This window comes from Myotis lucifugus, unplaced genomic scaffold, assembly GCF_000147115.1.
Source record: "Myotis lucifugus unplaced genomic scaffold, Myoluc2.0 scaffold_151, whole genome shotgun sequence".
NCBI lineage: Eukaryota > Metazoa > Chordata > Mammalia > Chiroptera > Vespertilionidae > Myotis > Myotis lucifugus.
In genome coordinates this window covers 1802539-1818815 of record NW_005871199.1, presented here as the reverse complement: position 1 = coordinate 1818815, position 16277 = coordinate 1802539, and the positions used below count along the sequence as shown (strand labels likewise).

Here is a 16277-nt window from a genome sequence, read left to right as displayed (position 1 = left end):
GTTTTGTACAGATGGTCCTTTGCTACCTCTGACCATTTCTGACCTTGTTCAGGTTCCTGTTTCTCAATTATTTTGCCTAAAATTTCCTGGGGAAGAGAGAATAATGGGGGGGAGGGGAAAAGGGGGTGTAGAGGGGAGAGACAACCCTAAGGGAGGGGGGTTGTTGATAACTGCAGCTCTAAAGTCCAAAACAGGATTCCTGTTGAATAACCAAATGCACTTCAACTTCAAGGCCTCCTCCCAGCCCCATGTCCTGCTCCACCCAAACTTCAATCAGGGAACACAAACAAGAATGAAAGTAGTTAAAAAAACTACCAGTGTGGGTGAGATGTTCTGCCCAGGGTATGGGAAGAAGGAGCAGGGCAGAAACTACCAAGGAGATCCCATTAACCCACACCTAAGACAGAACTAGGCGATCCAGGTGCAGCTACCACTTCGAGATGAGGACAATGAAGGGATTTAAAAGAAAACTTCGAGTTCCAGCCTCAACAAGAAGCTGGAACATGTAATGCTCAGTGAGGGGTTATCCTATTTGGAGGCTCCGCTGGTCTCCTGCAGGCTCAGCCAAACACGGGACTCTCAGATCCTTGAATGTCATGTGGGAGTGGAAGGGGGAGGGGGGCGTTTCAAAGGTCTTCGGCCCTGCACAGGGCTAGTAGGGCTAGTCGGCAGTCCCCTTTCACGGCATCCTGCAGACAAGAGAACTAAATGTTAGAAAGACCAACTACCGCTGTGGCCCAGGACCCTGCCCCCTCCCTCGTGCTGGTACAGAACTTGTCTGGTGCCCGGAGCCTTACACTGAATTAACCCGAGACTCATGAATTCTCCAGGGCATATGCTCAGCTGTGTGCGGGGAGTGCAGGGGGGAAGCGAGGGGGCAGAGTGCTCACCTGGAGGGAAGAGTAGAGGGACTTCCCAAATTTCCTTCTGAACTCAGCTCGGATGCTTAGAAGGTCAGTCTCACTTCTAGAGATAAGGATGCGCATCAGGGCTTGGTAATTGGGCTCCGTTTCCTAGTAGGAGAAGAAACAGATGGGGAGGGGGCTGGCAGTAAGATTCTCAAAGAATAGGGATTAGATGTCATGGTAAATTATTCTAGAAAGTGGAAAGAGAAGAGATTATCTAGGGCAGCGGTTCTCAACCTGTGGGTCGCGACCCCTTTGGGGGTGGAATGACCCTTTCACGCCTAAGACCATGGGAAAACACATATACAATTACATATTGTTTTTGTGATTAATCACTATGCTCTAATTATGTTCAATTTGTAACAATGAAATTGGGGGTCACCACAACATGAGGAACTGTATTAAAGGGTCGCGGCGTTAGGAAGGTTGAGAACCACTGATCTAGGGGAAAAGTTATCTTTGTCCATCCTCATGGAAGATGGCGCAGCAGGAAAGAGCAGGCTCCGGCAGAAGCTGGGGTACTATTCTTCCCTTCCACGTCTTTCCTGGCCAGGCCACTAGCTCAGAGGCTCGCTCCCCCAGAGCTCGGTCGTTCATGGGCAGCTCCAAAGGCAGGCACTCAAAAGACATGAATTCTCCAGGGCATGTGCTCAGCTGTGTTCGGGGAGTGCAGCGGGGAAGTGAGACTTGCTACCTATAAAGACTTCCAGCATGAAAGCCAGGAAGGCAGTTTTTAACTCCCAAGTGAGTGAGTGTCCAAGGAGGATACACCGCCCTACCCCCAAGCCGGGGTGTTGGGGCTTCCGGTTCTGATCTGGGCCCACCAGGGCCATCTCCCTGCCCCATCTTTACACATCAGTTTCTCCTGGTTGGACCCCTGGGGTTCAGCATCCCTGTCTTCCTCCTCTACCTGCACCAGGCCTCCTGCTTTCTGGTTAAAGACGGTAATGGAGGGTCCCATTTAGAAATAATAGCGGTACAAACCATGACCAGGTCATGAATGACAATTGATGATAATAAGTAATGTGCTATCACAAGAGATTGCAAAATAAACATTTTTGGTTGCAAAAGTCCTGTTTGTGTCATGAGCTGGGCACTGGTGCTGTCACCATGTGCTACCACCCTCCTTTTCAGAGTTTGCTCAGCCACTTGACCCCCATGATCCTTCCCAGAAGTGCCTGCAACCCACACTCATGCCATCCCCACAGATCTCCCATGAAGAAACAAAAGGAAGTGATGAAGTAAAAAGAAAATGCTGTATTTCATTTGGACTCATTACCTGATTGGCAGTGGGCCTGACGGCTACTTTATTTTAAAAATTTCATGTGTCATCAGTTTTGTGTCGTGATAAGGATTGTAATTGCTTCCCAGTATCCCTTCCTCCAACTCTTGTTACTCCAAAGGTGTAGAATTTGGGCAAGGGTCACTCATTAACTGAATATTCCCACTGGTATACAAGTACCCTCCACACCAAACCTATATTAAACATAAACCTAGTCTTGATACTTGAGAACGTACTTGGCATCTGATTGGCAAGCTTTTTGGAAGTTTTCTGAAAAATTTATTCAGAAAAATGGGCCTATATTATTTTTTGACTCTTCCTTCTAAGATAAATCTAGCATTTATATTCAAGAGTGTGAGTCCTGTAATCCAAATACATACATTACAATTATTTACTGCTGGGATACAATTTGTTTTTATGACGCAAATGAGATAACCACAACTCTAGTGCTGACTCACTATAATAATACAGGCTTTATTGGGTAAGTATAATAATCCACTGTCAAAATGGTAATCTCTAGATGATAAAACAAGTGCTTATATGTACTGTCTTTGTTTTTTGTTGGTACTGTCTTTTGAAGAGCTGTCAACAAGGCATGATGGTTTCTCAACCAGTATACAAAAGGCTATTCCATTGGCCAAAATAATAACCATTTTTATATTCTTCACATTTTAGAGGATTTTTTTTTTACTTATAGCTTTGGAGGACCTGGCTCAATGAGCAAAATGACTAGATTCTGCTTATGAAATTATTCAAACCAAAGTCAACAATTTAATTATGAGTAATATAGAACAAAGTCTGACAGTGTGAACAAGTGTGTTCCTGGTGCACTTACGGTGTGGTTTATAGTACAGGCACACCTTGGAGGTATTGTGGGTTTGGTTCCACACCACCATACTAAAGCGAATATCACAATAAAGCCAGTCACACAAACTTTTTGGTTTCCCAGTTCATAGTAAAAATATGTTTGCACTATGTTGTAGTCTATTAAGTGTGCAATAGCATTATGTCTAATAAAGCAATGTATATACCTTAATTTTAATATACTTTACTACTTAAAAAGGCTAACCATCATCTAAGTCTTTAGTGAGTTGTCATCTTTTTGCTGGTAGAGGGAGGGTGTTACCTCAATTTGTAAAAAAACTCAATCTCTACACGCTCAATAAAACGAGGTGGGACTGTAGACCAACACCTATGGGATAGACGAGGAGTTGACATGTGACAGTTCAATGTCCTACAGGACCATTATGTATTTTGTAAGGAGAATAGATGACTTAATAGCTGTGTGACCTTGGCAAGGTATTTAATCTCTCTGCTTCAGTTTCTCATCTATAAAACAGGCATTAACTGAAACGAGGGCAATGTGTTCAACATAAGCCCTGGTGCACCGTGAACGCCTAAGCAATGCTGGTTCTTGTCGTTATTCTTGCTGGTGTCATAACCATCACCATTCTGGCAAGAACTAAAACTGGACAAGGCACTGTCCTCCAGCACAAATTCATGTCGTTATGTGGCCACCTGGACGTGAATCGGGCCAAAACGTTAGCTTGAGTGCCCTTAAGTCAACTAACTTAGCTCTAACCACAGCTCACGCCTCTACTCTTGGCAGGACAGTTTGTAAACCTGAGAGCTGCTATAAGTTTATAAAGTAAATAGGAAATGGTTGCATTAGCAGCAGCAACGTGAAACTTCCTCTCTCTTGCCCAGGAAGTGTCTCCCCCAGCTTTTGTCCCCAAGGCAGAAGAGAAAAGGCGTGTCCCTCTTACCTGAAGGGCTTGGTGAAGTTTATGGGCAAAGTACAGCGCTGTGTTCCTGATCACCGAGGCTGGAAGCAAAGAGGGAGAGATGGAGGGAGGTAGCTCCAGTTCCAGGGAGACCCCCTACCCACGTGGCCTGAGCAGGCCCCTACCTAGGCTGAGCAGAGCCCTCTGGGCATCTCCATGGAAACGGTTCCGGACAGTGTGCTCCAACTCATGCCCGGTGCGCCGCTGGTACTGATCAAACACTTGTGGTGTGAGGAGGAGGTGGTTAGAAAGGTAAATGCGGGGGCTGATTATCACAGAGAAGGATGAGCTTCCTCACCTTCCTCAGGCAAAACTCATCATTAGAGCAAGTGGGGGAGACAAGAGGGCTCATGTGTACCTCGGACGAGGTGTTCAGGGTTTCTCTGGGTGAGGATAAGGACCCATATTCCTTCTGTGCTGGGTCCTTCAGCCTGCTTCAGTGCCTGGGAGTGGGGAGTAAATTAGGGTCGTTGGTTGGGGGCTGCAGAGCCATGGTTACTATGTTCCCAGAATCCATCACAATGATGGTGGAAATACGATAAGGGTGAAAAAATTATATATATATAATTTATATATATATATATATATAGTGGCCAGGGTGGCTCAGTAGTTGAGCACTGACTTATGAACCAGGAGGTCACAATTTGATTCCCGGTCAGGGCACATGCCCAGGTTGCGGGCTTGATCCTCAGTGTAGGGTGTGCAGGAGGCAGCCAATCAATGATTCTCTCATCATTGATGTTTCTCTCTCTCTCTCTCTCTCTCTCCCTTCCTCTCTAAAAATCAATAAAAATATATTTAAAAAGGGGGGGGGGTAAGAGTACAAGAGGGGTTCTGCCCTCACAGCTCCACCCCCATTTTGGGAAATTCTGGCACTGAAGGAATGGAATAATCCCCCAGGGAGAGTCTGGGCAGGGTCCCCCAGCCCAAATGCCAATGGGAGTTGATGAGCTCACTTCCTGTGAGGTCAGGAATCAGAGGTTAGATGAGTGAAAGGTTCCAGATGTGACACCACCTGACACCCCATGCCCCCATCACGCTCCTTCCCCAAGGCAAGGACAAGCTTTAGGACAAGTGGGTCCATGGGTTGCTGGCTCTAAGGAATGATAGAGGAGGTGTCTTAGGTGCATGACTGTGCCAACTCCTCAGCCCCTGCTCACCTGGACGTCCTGTTCTGCCAAATTATAGTCAATGATTTCGGAGTAGCTCTCGCGGCCCCCCTAGGAGGAGAAACTCTCTCAGGAGGACTGACTCTATGAGGGGCAGCTTTTCATCTCCAGGTCAACAACCCAGACCTAGTCCCCCCACAAAGCCCTCTCTTGTCCATTACGTCAAAACAATGCTCCGCACTCTGTCCCACCTCCCCCAGCTGGTGTAACTCTTCCGATGCAGGTCGGTCCTCCTCACCTTGGCCAGGGCCAGGAGCAGGTCCTGCAAGGTGCCACTGGTCTCGGATTTGATGTCCTCCTCTGCCTCCACCTGGAAATCTGGGGTGGGGTCAGGAGCTCTCTGAATCCTCCTGGTTTTCCCCAAGGTGCATGCCTCTAGGACCTGTCGAATGTCTGGCCACCGTGCCCTGCCAACCCTGCTACGTCCTGCTTGCAGGAGCTCAATGGCTGCTAGTCCCCAGGATGGAAGGCAGAAGCACCATCGTGGCCACCCTGAAAGCAGCCCTAAGCTGTGAGCGCCCAGGTGCTGTGGGATCACGCACTGTGGCGTGGCCTCACCTGCAGGTGCCAACCTTCTGCGGGCAGGAGGCACCTGTTACTCCAGTGGTCGCCAGGCCGTGAAGAGGAGATAAGGAAACCCATGTGATGAGGCAAGAGGGCAAGGGCCTGGCCCCGCGTTGGAGGTTAGGAAAGTGATGTGAGAGGTAGGATATTACAAAAGGAAATGAACAGGAAAGAGAGAAAAGAGAAAAACAGAAGCAACAGGGGAGAGAGGTAGGAGAAGGATTAAGAGATAGGCCAAGCTCAGCCGATGTGGCTCAGTGGTTGAGCATCGACCTATGAACCAGGAGGTCACGGTTTGATTCCTGGTCAGGGCACATGCCCAGGTTGCAGGCTCAGCCCCCAGTAGAGGGCATTCAGGAGGCAGCTGATTGATGGTTCTCTCTCATCATTGGTGTTTCTGTCTCTTTCTCCCTCTCCTTCTCTGAAATCAATATATATATATACTAAAGGGAGAGATAGGCTAAGACTGGACGTCCAAGGAAAATCGGGGAAAGAAAAAAAGTGGGTAGTGGCTGAGATGAGGATGAGAAGGAGCTAGGTCCCAATTAGTGGGTGAGGCATGTGGCAGCCAAGCGAGGCCAGCAGCCAGGAGCCGAGAGGGGACACCCATGATTTAGAGAGCAGGCCCCCACCTTCCCCCCTGGCTGCAGCAGGTGCGATTCGGCCTGGGCCGTGGTGTGATGGCGGAATGAGCAGGGGCCGTGAAGATGACACAGCTACCCTAGGGACAGTCATCGTGCCCAACGCTGCCATTACCGTGGAATCTGCCCTGGAGCCCCAGACTAAGACGGTTCGTCACTGCCTCTTTCTTTACTGATCACATCTGGCTGTCTCCTGGGGAGACGGGTCCCTGGGTGGGGGCAGGAGGGAGGAGAGAGCCCCCGGTAACAGGACTTGGGCAGACAGGCTCCCCGAGGGCTCGCACGCCCGGACAGAGGGCAGGGAAGGCGAGGACAGTCCTGGGCTCCGTTTCCAGCTCCTGCAACTCCCTCCCTCGTGCTCTTACCGTGTTTGTAGGCTGCCAGGCACTCCTGCAGCTGGGGTGGGGTTCGGGTAGCAAGGATTTCCACCCCCACATCCTCAGCAGCACCCGAGTCCTACGAGAAATTGGGAGGCCGCTCTGAGACTGGGCCACGTCTCTAGGATGGCAGAGAGCAGATGCTGACTGCCTGTCCCCCTAAGGCAGCGGTTCTCAACCTGTGGGTCGCGACCCCTTTGGCGGTCGAACGACCCTTTCACAGGGGTCGCCTAAGACCATCCTGCATATCAGATATTGACATTACAATTCATAACAGTAGCAACATGACAGTTATGAAGTAGCAACAAAAATAATTGTATGGTTGGGTCACAACATGAGGAACTGTATTTAAAGGGCCAGAAGGTTGAGAACCACTGTCCTAAGGTCAGGACAGGATGGTCAAAGGGGGCCTCTGCCGAGCCTGCTCCTCTGGAGTGGGCAAAGGCGGGTCAGGCAGCCTTCTCCTTCCCTCTGGGGTGACCTCACTGCCCAGACCCCCCATCAGGCCTCCGGTCCTGGTACCTTCAGGGCTGTCCTCAGTTCCCGAGCATCCAAACGGGCTGCCGGCTGCAGCAGAGCCACCACAATCCCCTCGAGGTGTCCGGAGAGCGCTGCCTGCAGGGACTTCAGCAGGTCCTGCACGTGGCCCCCAAGGCAGAGGAGCCGCATGAGAGGAGGCCCCAGACGTGTGGGGAGGTTTGGGAATATTTGGCTGGTTTTTATCTCAGGCCTGAAGCACCACCCCCATTTAACCAGGGGGCCGGGGCCGGCCTGCTCCTGCTGGACCCCAAGTCTTCAGGGACTTCTCACCCCAGTGCACTGCCCCTGGGAAGCCCCGGTGGCCTCACCTGTTGGGTGCGCTCCCGGAAAGCTTGAGCGATGAGCTGCCTCTGCTCTCGGCTCCGATTGGTCAGCACGTCCACAATGGCGGTGCGGTCCACCCCTGAACCAAGATAAGGTCTGGGAAGACCCCAAGCAGGGTCTTTACAGGGTTGGGGGTCCCTCACTCCTCAGGCTTGAAGCCTCCTGAGGAGGACAGGACAAGATCCCAGAAAGGGCTGGAAGGACAGGGGCAGGGGTCCCATAACCCCCACTTCCATTTGGTTTCAAAAGAAGATGCAGCCCGGCTAGTGTGGCTCAGTGGTTGAGCATCGACCCAGGAACCAAGAGGCTGCCAGTTGGATTCCTGGTCAGGGCACATGTGAGCTGGATCCTCTAGGGGAGGGCGGGGAGGAGGGGGGGAGGGGGCGTGCAGGAGGCAGCCGATCAACGTTTCTCTCTCACACTGATGGGTCTGTTTCCCTCCCCCTCTCCCTTCCTCTCTCTCTCTTTAAAAATAAAATTCAGCCCTGACCGGTTTGGCTCAGTGGATAGAGCGTTGGCCTGCGGACTCAAGGGTCCCAGGTTCGATTCCGGTCAGGGGCATGTACCTTGGTTGCGGGCACATACCCAGTAGGGAGTGTGCAGGAGGCAGCTGGTCGATGTTTCTATCTCTCTATCCCTCTCCCTTCCTCTCTGTAAACAGTCAATAAAATATATTTTTAAAAAAATAAAAAATAAAAATAAAATTCAATACAAACATTTAAAACAGAAAATGCAAATGAGATGCCAAGTGGCATGCAAATCCTACCCAAATTTAGGCAAAGGTGGCCTGTGTGGTGGGGGAAAAAAGTGGCTTTTGGGGATCAGCCGAGTTGGATTAGGGTTCAAGCTCTGCCATTATGAGCTGTGAGACCTTGGGGAAGCGCCCTCACCTCCCTGAGCCCCAGTTTCCTCATCCGTCCGATGGAAAGAATAAGACAGCTCACAGGGTGTTGTGAGAACGGGGATGACACACCTACCGTGGTACTTGACATACAGGAATTAAGGCATTCCACAAACGTCTATTGAGTTCGTCAGTTCCTCCCTCCTCGCTCTGTCCCGGTCTGCAGACTGGCTTCCAAGAGCGGAACCCCCCCCAAGTGCAGGGGGAAGGGGCTCACCTTGGCCTGTGATGGCCCTCAGCAGCCGCTGCACGTCCTTGTCCACACTGAAGCTCAGGAAGGTCCTGAGGGTGCCCAGGGTCCCCCACGCTGCAGTCTTAAGAGCAAGGAGGCATCACAGGGCTGCCCAGGGCCTCCCCCTGGCCCCAGCCTGACCCTTGGCCTGGCCTCGGGGCCTGTTCTGTTTCCCTGTCCCCACCCCCCTCACACCTGGACTTGATCAAGTAAAAATGGTTCCTACAGGCCTGGCAGCCCCTACCTTGTTGGCAAGGCCCAGGTAGCTGAGGATCTCCTGGGTCAGGGAGAGCCCCATCTTCTCGCTGGTCACAGACATGGCGCCACTGGCTGCCCTGGGGAACAGTACCCAACTGAGGGGCACTTCCGGCCCTTCTGGGCCTCTTTAGGACCCCGGCCCTGAAACCTGGGCTCCCGTTGCCGACCCCTTTTCCTTGTTGCAGAAAAAGAGAATCTTAACCTGCTCGGCAGGTTTGGGAGCCCGAGTGGAAGGGTGAGAGGGAGCCCCCACCTTCCCCATCTCCCTCTCACCCTCCTCCAGGAAGCGAGAGTTGATCAGGGATGCTGCCAGAACTGGCACCAAACGAGCCCTCAACCCTCCCTGCCTCCAGGGCTGGTCCCCCGGCTCCCAGCCCTTGGCCTGAGGTGGATGACCAACCCCCTTCTGAGGTCCAAGGTCCCTGGCCTCCATGGCCCTGAGCAAGTATGTAGGGTGGGAGCTAACTTCTAAGAGTAGCACTCCCACCTCGGCCCCAGCCCACCCAGCTGCCTACCTGCTGCCTGCCTTTCACCTTGGAGTCCCCAGCTGGGGTATCTAGACCAGCAGGTGCACTTTCTGAACTGATGGGTACATGAGTGCCTGGACCAGGGAGCAGGTACTCATGTCGGAAAGGAAAACCCATTTCTCCCTCCCCCAAGAGATCCGCAGGCCCCTTCTCCACCCCCCACCCGCCCCCCAGCCAGGGGGCCCAGGCCCAGTGCTTACCCAGAGGTGTGGGGGTGAGCAGGTGTCGTCACAGCCTGGTGCTGTGCCCATGTGGGCACCAGCTCCTGGGTGGCCTGGTAGAGGAGAGGGGGGTGTGTACAGTCAGCTGGAGCAGCCAGTCAGATGACCTCTCTAGCCGACCAGCCCAGCTGTTGTCTCGGGCCCTGGCCCCTCCCAACCGTGGGAGAGGACCAGGCTGTCCTGGGTCCCACAAGCAACGCCTCCCGACCCAGCATCTCTCCTCCCAGACACCCGGCCTCAGGCCGCGCATGAGAACCCTGCTCGGCCTCAGGAGCTCAGCCCGACACAGGAGGCTTTGTGCACGGCTTCCCCAGTGGGGCCAGGTGGGACCATCGCGGCCCAGCCTCCAAGCCCAGCCTCTGACCTGGCTCTCTGCCTCTGCCTCTGGCTCTGGCTCCCTGGGGGGGGCAGGTCAGACAGGCTCCAGGCTGATCTCAGGCCGATAGAGAAAAACCTGTTGGGGCACATACCAGCAAGGCACCCCAGCCTTCACCGCAGAGGGGGTCCCAGCCCAGAAACTCCCTTGGCTGCTGCCTCATTAGGGTCAGCCAGCCGGGACGGGCAGGGTCCGCGGACCGCTTCTATCTGTGGGGAAGGAAGGGCACAGGTATTTGGGGGTGGGAGCAGATCGGCAGAGTCAAGAGAGAAAAATGCAAAGGGTGTTCCCTCTGGACAGAGAAGTGCCAGGCTCCCGCAGGGCAACAGGGAGATAAGGGAGGCTCCCTGGGTCCCTGTTTCTTAGATTCCTTCCACTGCCTTTCGGCTGCCAGGACTGTTTGAGCCGCGGGTGATGCGGCCTCAGCCGCTGGCTTCGTGCTGCTGTCTGTGCACAGAGCAGCAGGTGAACAGTCTTGGGGAGGAGCGTCCGGGGCCCCAGAGCAGGCAGTTACTCGAACCTCAGCCAGCTCCCCAGGGCCTCTGGGAGCCGTCTCCTCCCGCCTCCCTAGAGGGGTCAAGTGGGTGCTGGGCACCGAAGCCAGAGCGCTGTCTCCATTCCTCGGCCACTGTTCCAACCCGGGAGGCCCCTCCCTGTTTTTTCTACATAAGGAGGTGCCCGCAGCTCTTCCACAGATCAGAGCAGGGAGGGATCTCTCCTGTTAAAGTGAAAAAAAACAGGCACTGGTTTTTGCTGGAGACCGTGGGTTCAGGCCCCAGCTCTGCACTGGGGCACCCGAGAAGCTTTCTGGGAGGATTATAAATGAGGTGAGATATGTGATGGCCTCTGACAGAGAAAAGTGCCTTGTCCGTTAGGGTTGCCGGACTTAGTAAATAAAAATGCAAGACACCCAGTTAAATGAGAATTTCAGACCAACAACACGTAATTTGTTGGTATGAAGTATGACCCAAATATCTCATGGGATATACTTATGCTAACACATTATTTGTTGTTGGTCTGAAATTGTAATGTAACCGAGCAGCCCGTATTTTACCTGGCAATCTGAAAAATGGGACTTCGTTTCAGAATTGCTTAAAAAGGGGTTCTGAAACCGGACAACCAATGGGCCCGGGCTGCCTGCCACTACTTGCGCCGGTTAAGCAGAGACAGGGTTAACTCACATCTGAGCGTCTATCCCAATAATGCCGGCAGTGTGGGAGAGCAGCAGGTCATCCACGAAAATCTGCTCTGCAAGCTCCCCCATAAGCCAGCTGCTTATATGGGGTTCAAGGACAAAGATTACATGGGAAGTGGGAAAAAGGAATAAAAATGGGTATAATGGTTACTTATTACTGGCAATGCAGTCTGGGGGCTTGCGAAGAGCTAGCAGCTCCAGTTTCAGAAGCAAGGTTGTTAATCTTTCCATGATAATAGGTAGCTCTCGGATGAGGAGGATGGGCTGCATCTGGGTCGTGTTTCTTTATTTTTAAAAAAATATATCTTTATTGATTTCAGAGAGGAAGGGAGAGGGAGAGAGAGATAGAAACATCAATGATGAGAGAGAATCATCGATTGGCTGCCTCCTGCACATCCCCTACTGGGGATCAAGCCGCAACCTGGACATATGCCCTTGGCTGGAATCGAACCTGGAGCCCTTCAGTCTGCAGGCCGACGCTCTATCCACTAAGCCAAACCGGCTAGGGCCAGGTCATGTTTCTTTAATCAGAATGAAACAATCATGGTTCACAGAGTATGATTAATATTTCAGATAATTAATAGCTAGTCCCCAATATTCTATTTCTGCCCCTAACATTTCTGAAGCCAGACTCTTTAGATTGAGAATTCTGGTCTACAGTGTGACCGCGACAACCACCTTAAACTTTCTGTGCTTAGTTATCTCATCGTCAAAATGGAGATAATAATAGTGGTTTACATTATAGGCGAATGTGTGAATTAAATGAAGTAATACCTGTAAAGCCCTTTAGCAGAGTGCTGGGTACAGACTGGTAAGTACACATGTCAAAATGTTAACTACGATGTAATAATAAATATCGCTATAATGTTGTTTTAAAGTGATAACTGTTATTAACTTGTCTCCCTAGGAGTCCAACCTTGGCTCTCTTCTGCCAATCTTTCCTGCCAATCTCCCATCTGGTCACAAGAGGGCGTCAGCAGCCACCGAGGACCGAGAGCCCCCTAGCGGTTACATGAAGTCTCTGAGGTTCTGGTTCCACAAGCTACCAAAACCTCATCGCTTCCTTATTGGGGAATGCAGCCTCCTGAAGGCCTCGGGTTCCTAAGTGGGCTTGGTAGGAAGGCCAGGTCAGGGACAGAGCCTCAGGTGGACATCCGCCCAAGGGGCCCCACTGAGACCGGCCTCAGGACACAGGCAGATGACTTTCTAGGCTGGCTTACCGTAGTCCAGTGGCAACACAGCCTTCTGCTTTCTGTGCCTTTCAGGGTCTCTTCTGGGAATACATCCCAAGTCGGCTTAGGGGGCCATAAGGGAGAGAGAGCTCTTGTCCCCCAGTCCAAACCTCTGCACGGACTGCAGGCTGACCTGCATGCGGAACTCCGACTTTGAAGAAGGCAGGCAGAAGGCCAGTCGTGTCCAAGCAGCATCGTCCCACTTGCCCAGGAGTGAGGAGTATGTGTGATGCATTGACGGTTGCTCCACTGAAACTTGGTGGACTCTCACTTCTTTGGTCCCTTGGTTTGGTTTTGTTCAACTCCAGGGCAGATCGAGGTTGTTTTCGGGTTTGCTAATCACCTTCCACCCCCATGCTCTAATATTTAGAATTTCAGCGCTGGCGATCTTAGAGATGACCCTCTGGTGACTAACCCACGGGGGCTGAGCCACTTCCCAAGGCCACGGCCTTGGCATCAGAATCTAGGTCCCCTAATTTCTCCCCAGTGTTTTCTTCGTCACTCAGAGCAAGGCATGGCTGATGTGGGGTCCCTCTGAGTGGAATACAGGAGGACAAGCACCTGGTAATGCATTCTGGTGTTGGCGTTTTCAAAATGTTGTCAGGAGCTTGTTGAAGTCTTCAGAAGCTCCTGCCAGACCCTGGGTTGAATATTTTGGGAGTTCTTTTTCTTCTCCTGCAGTTTCCTTTTCTTTTACTTCTTCAGCTGTGTGTTCCTGCTCCAGCCCCAACAACTTCTCATTAATCAGTTCCTCAGAAACCGCCATAGGAGCTCCCCAGGGTCTTCCTCCTTCACACCCAGGCTAAAGCTGTTGGCCGCCTCAATCACAGCCTTGTCGATTTTTGCAACATGTGCACTATGGGGATGTTAAGGCTGCTATGAAGTCACTGGGTGACAGGAATTTCTCAGCTCCGTTACAATGCTATAGGACAGCGTTGTATATGTGGTCCCTCGTTGACGGAGCCAACTATACTTTGCATTGAATAATTTCAGAAAACACAGATATTCCTCCTGGCAACTTTTCCTCTTGTAAGGAAATGTTTCTCCCCAGGACTCCTGGCACCTGAATCCCTCTGCTCAGGTGTTAGCCAAGCTCTACTCTTTTTGCTCAAACAGGTTTCTGTGTTGCACCAGCTAGCCTTATCTGGGAAGACCCACTTTCCACAACGGGGGTCCATGTTTTTGCCCGTCCGAGAAGCCTGCCCAGGTACCTAAATCCCAGGCTGAAGGCCTGGCGGCGTGCCTGGCGGTGTCCTCTGCCTCCGGACACCTCAGCAGCCCTTATAGAGGAAGTGAGTCACGGGGAGGCAGGCAGCTTGGGGCACTGTGGGTGTGGCTATGACAGCTGGGGACAGTGCGGGTGGGTCAGGAGGGCGGTGGTCAAAATCTCCTGGTCCGGCCAAGGCGTGTGTGTGTGTGTGTGTGTGTGTGTGTCCGTGTCCCAATTGTGTGGACCGGACTGGTGGCACCGTGCTTATGCTGACGGAGTTGAGGTTTTCTCTTCTCCATCCACTTTCTCCTTTGTCTCCTGGGGGAGGGGCAGCACACCCTCTTATCTTTATTTGTCAGGCCTTGGCAATCTAACTTCTGTCCCAACACTTCCCCTCCCCACTGGGATCTCAAAATAAAAAAAGAAAAGAAAAGGTTAACTGGTCTTCAGTCCTGGGGTGGGGTGGGGGGGATCATTTGAAAAGTTGGGTGAGGAACTTGGGAAAGCCTGGCACCTAGAGAAACTGCCTGAGAAAAGGGCTCAGGAGCTAAAGGAGGGGAGCCAAGTAGGACAGAGGTGTGGGGAGGAGTTGGAGAGGAACCCAAGGTTAGCTGTGGCCCAAAGAGGAGACGCTGGAACCTTGCCGGAACCTTACTACACAGGAATGAACAGTCACATTTACTCCGCTGAATTCTGTTCTGTAACAAAGATCATGTATTTCGGTGTTGGGGTTCCCAACACTTTGCCAGGAGCGGGTTGAAGCGTGTGGTTGTGTAGGAGAGGAGGCATCTCGGGGAGGCCTCAAGGAAGGTAGAGGGGACTTTGGGATTGGCAGGCGGAGGGAGGGGCAGTTACCCAGGGGTCCTAAGACATAGGATTCACTAACAAGGGAGTTGTTCAGCCCTGGGGCAAAGGAAGACAGGGCTGGAGGAGTTGCCCGGAACTGGCTGGTCTGGGGCTGAAAAAGGTAGAATCCTCTGGGCTGGTTCAGGGGGAGGTGGGCCTGGGCTGGGGGTCCCACTGCAAAGAGCAAATGAACAAAACAGGATGGAAATCAGTCGGCTTCTGCCTCTGAACCTCTCCCGGACGGAGGAGACTTTGGTGAGGGCCAAGCTCCCAAACTGGATAAGTGTGTGTGGGGGGTGGGGAGTGTGTGGGTGAAGGGGTGTCACCCTCCTTCCTGAAAGAACTGCCAGAGCACCTGAACTTGACGAGATAAACCGCGCAGCAAGCCACCCTGAGGTTCTAACTGTGGCCATATAAAGCCGGCAACATTTCATCCGGGTAAAAACTGTTACCTCTCCATGCGGTAAGTTGTAGCTCTCTTTCTAAACCAGCGGTTCTCAACCTGTGGGTCGCGACCCCTTTGGGGGTCGAACGACCCTTTCACAGGGGTCGCCTAAGACCATCGGAAAACACACATATAATTACATATTGTTTTTGTGATTAATCCCTATGCTTTAATTATGTTCAATTTGTAACAATGAAAATACATCCTGCATATCAGATATTTACATGACGGTTCGTAACAGTAGCAACATTACAGTTATGAAGTAGCAACGAAAATAATGTTATGGTTGGGGGTCACCACAACGTGAGGAACTGTGTTAAAGGGTCGCGGCATGAGGAAGGTTGAGAACCACTGTCCTAAACAAACCCTCAAACACATCTGAGTCACACGCTGCCCACACGAGGAGTCAAGGCCAGTTCTCTAGGATGAACACGTTGCATCTTCCTGAAATACTGATTTTGCCGGACGAAGTGAGAAACATTTTTTTAATGTGAATGTGGACACGGGTAAGTGTGATGTCGATTGCAAACTCGAACGCATTTTGCAAAACAAAAGTTGGGGGTTGGCTCTTCCAGAGCCTGCCAGCAGGGTACGTGTGCCCGGGGTGGGCTGTGCAGCGCTCGGTGGAAGCGCCGTGGGTTCTATGGCGGCGGTGCGGGTGGGGACGCCCTAGGTCGGGGTCGCGGGCTCGGCGCTCGGAAGGGCCGTGGGGTCACTGGGGCCCGCTGCCCAGTCGGCCCTGGAGGGGCGCTCGGCCTGGGCGCACTGCACGGGGCCCGGACGGACTGCTTCCTCCCTCAGCTGCCCGTGCGGCTGGAGGTGGGGCGTTGGCAATGCGCCGGGCGGGGGGCGCTGCCAGGCTGAGGTCTCGGGACGCATCGGAGGCGCGTGGGGTGGGGCAGGGGTACTGCCCTCCGCGCCCCGGGCCCCCCGAGGGTCTGATCCGCGGTCCCCGAGGGCTGCATCGCACCCCTAACTGAGAGGCCGAGTCTGGCAGAGCCCGCACCGCCTCCGCGCGGCGATCCCCGTGGGCGCGGTCCGGGGGCCGGGTTCAGAGGCCGGAGGCTTGTGCACCAGGGTCTGGGCCCGCCCCCCCCCCTATGCCCCGTCCGCGCCTCCCTCCTCGCCTTTCCGTCCCGGCCGCGGTCCACGCCCAATCTCTCGGATACGCGGTGGATCGCTTCCGTTCTTCCAGGGTCGACTCGGCTCTGCACAGTTAGACTCGGTCTCGCGTCGCAAAGAAAGAAA

At 52.8% G+C, this 16277-nt stretch overlaps 1 protein-coding gene across 10 annotated transcripts; it reads right to left on the bottom strand.

The window, feature by feature from the left end:
* Positions 1 to 441: 441 nt before the first annotated feature.
* ANXA9 (annexin A9) lies at positions 442 to 10329 on the bottom strand. 10 transcript variants are annotated; one of them, XM_014461292.2, is made up of 15 exons: positions 10196 to 10328; positions 9705 to 9778; positions 9493 to 9578; positions 8964 to 9049; positions 8705 to 8801; positions 7571 to 7665; positions 7245 to 7358; positions 6711 to 6801; positions 5379 to 5458; positions 5132 to 5191; positions 4330 to 4414; positions 4097 to 4192; positions 3954 to 4012; positions 891 to 1013; positions 442 to 689 (listed from the first exon to the last, which is right to left on the bottom strand). In XM_014461292.2, the coding sequence occupies exons 1-15, from the start codon at positions 10262 to 10264 to the stop codon at positions 627 to 629; spliced, it is 1278 nt and encodes a 425-aa protein (XP_014316778.1). In that variant the 5' UTR covers positions 10265 to 10328; the 3' UTR covers positions 442 to 626. The 10 variants fall into 10 exon arrangements, with proteins under 10 accessions (XP_014316778.1, XP_023614938.1, XP_014316779.1 ...); XM_023759170.1 differs by lacking the exon at positions 9493 to 9578 and having other exon boundaries at positions 7571 to 7682; positions 10196 to 10329; XM_014461293.2 differs by lacking the exon at positions 9493 to 9578 and having other exon boundaries at positions 8964 to 9054.
* Positions 10330 to 16277: the final 5948 nt, after the last annotated feature.

What these genes read in the sequence shown, in the direction of transcription:
- ANXA9 (XM_014461292.2), bottom strand. Translation starts at nt 10,264, where the DNA reads ATGAGGCAGCAGCCAAGGGAGTTTCTGGGCTGGGACCCCCTCTGCGGT. An exon ending in ACCTGGGCCTTGCCAACAAG is followed by an intron (nt 8,802 to 8,963) that starts GTAGGGGCTGCC and finishes CTTGCTCTTAAG; the next exon opens with ACTGCAGCGTGGGGGACCCT. An exon ending in GAGGGCTCTGCTCAGCCTAG is followed by an intron (nt 4,013 to 4,096) that starts GTAGGGGCCTGC and finishes CTTTGCTTCCAG; the next exon opens with CCTCGGTGATCAGGAACACA.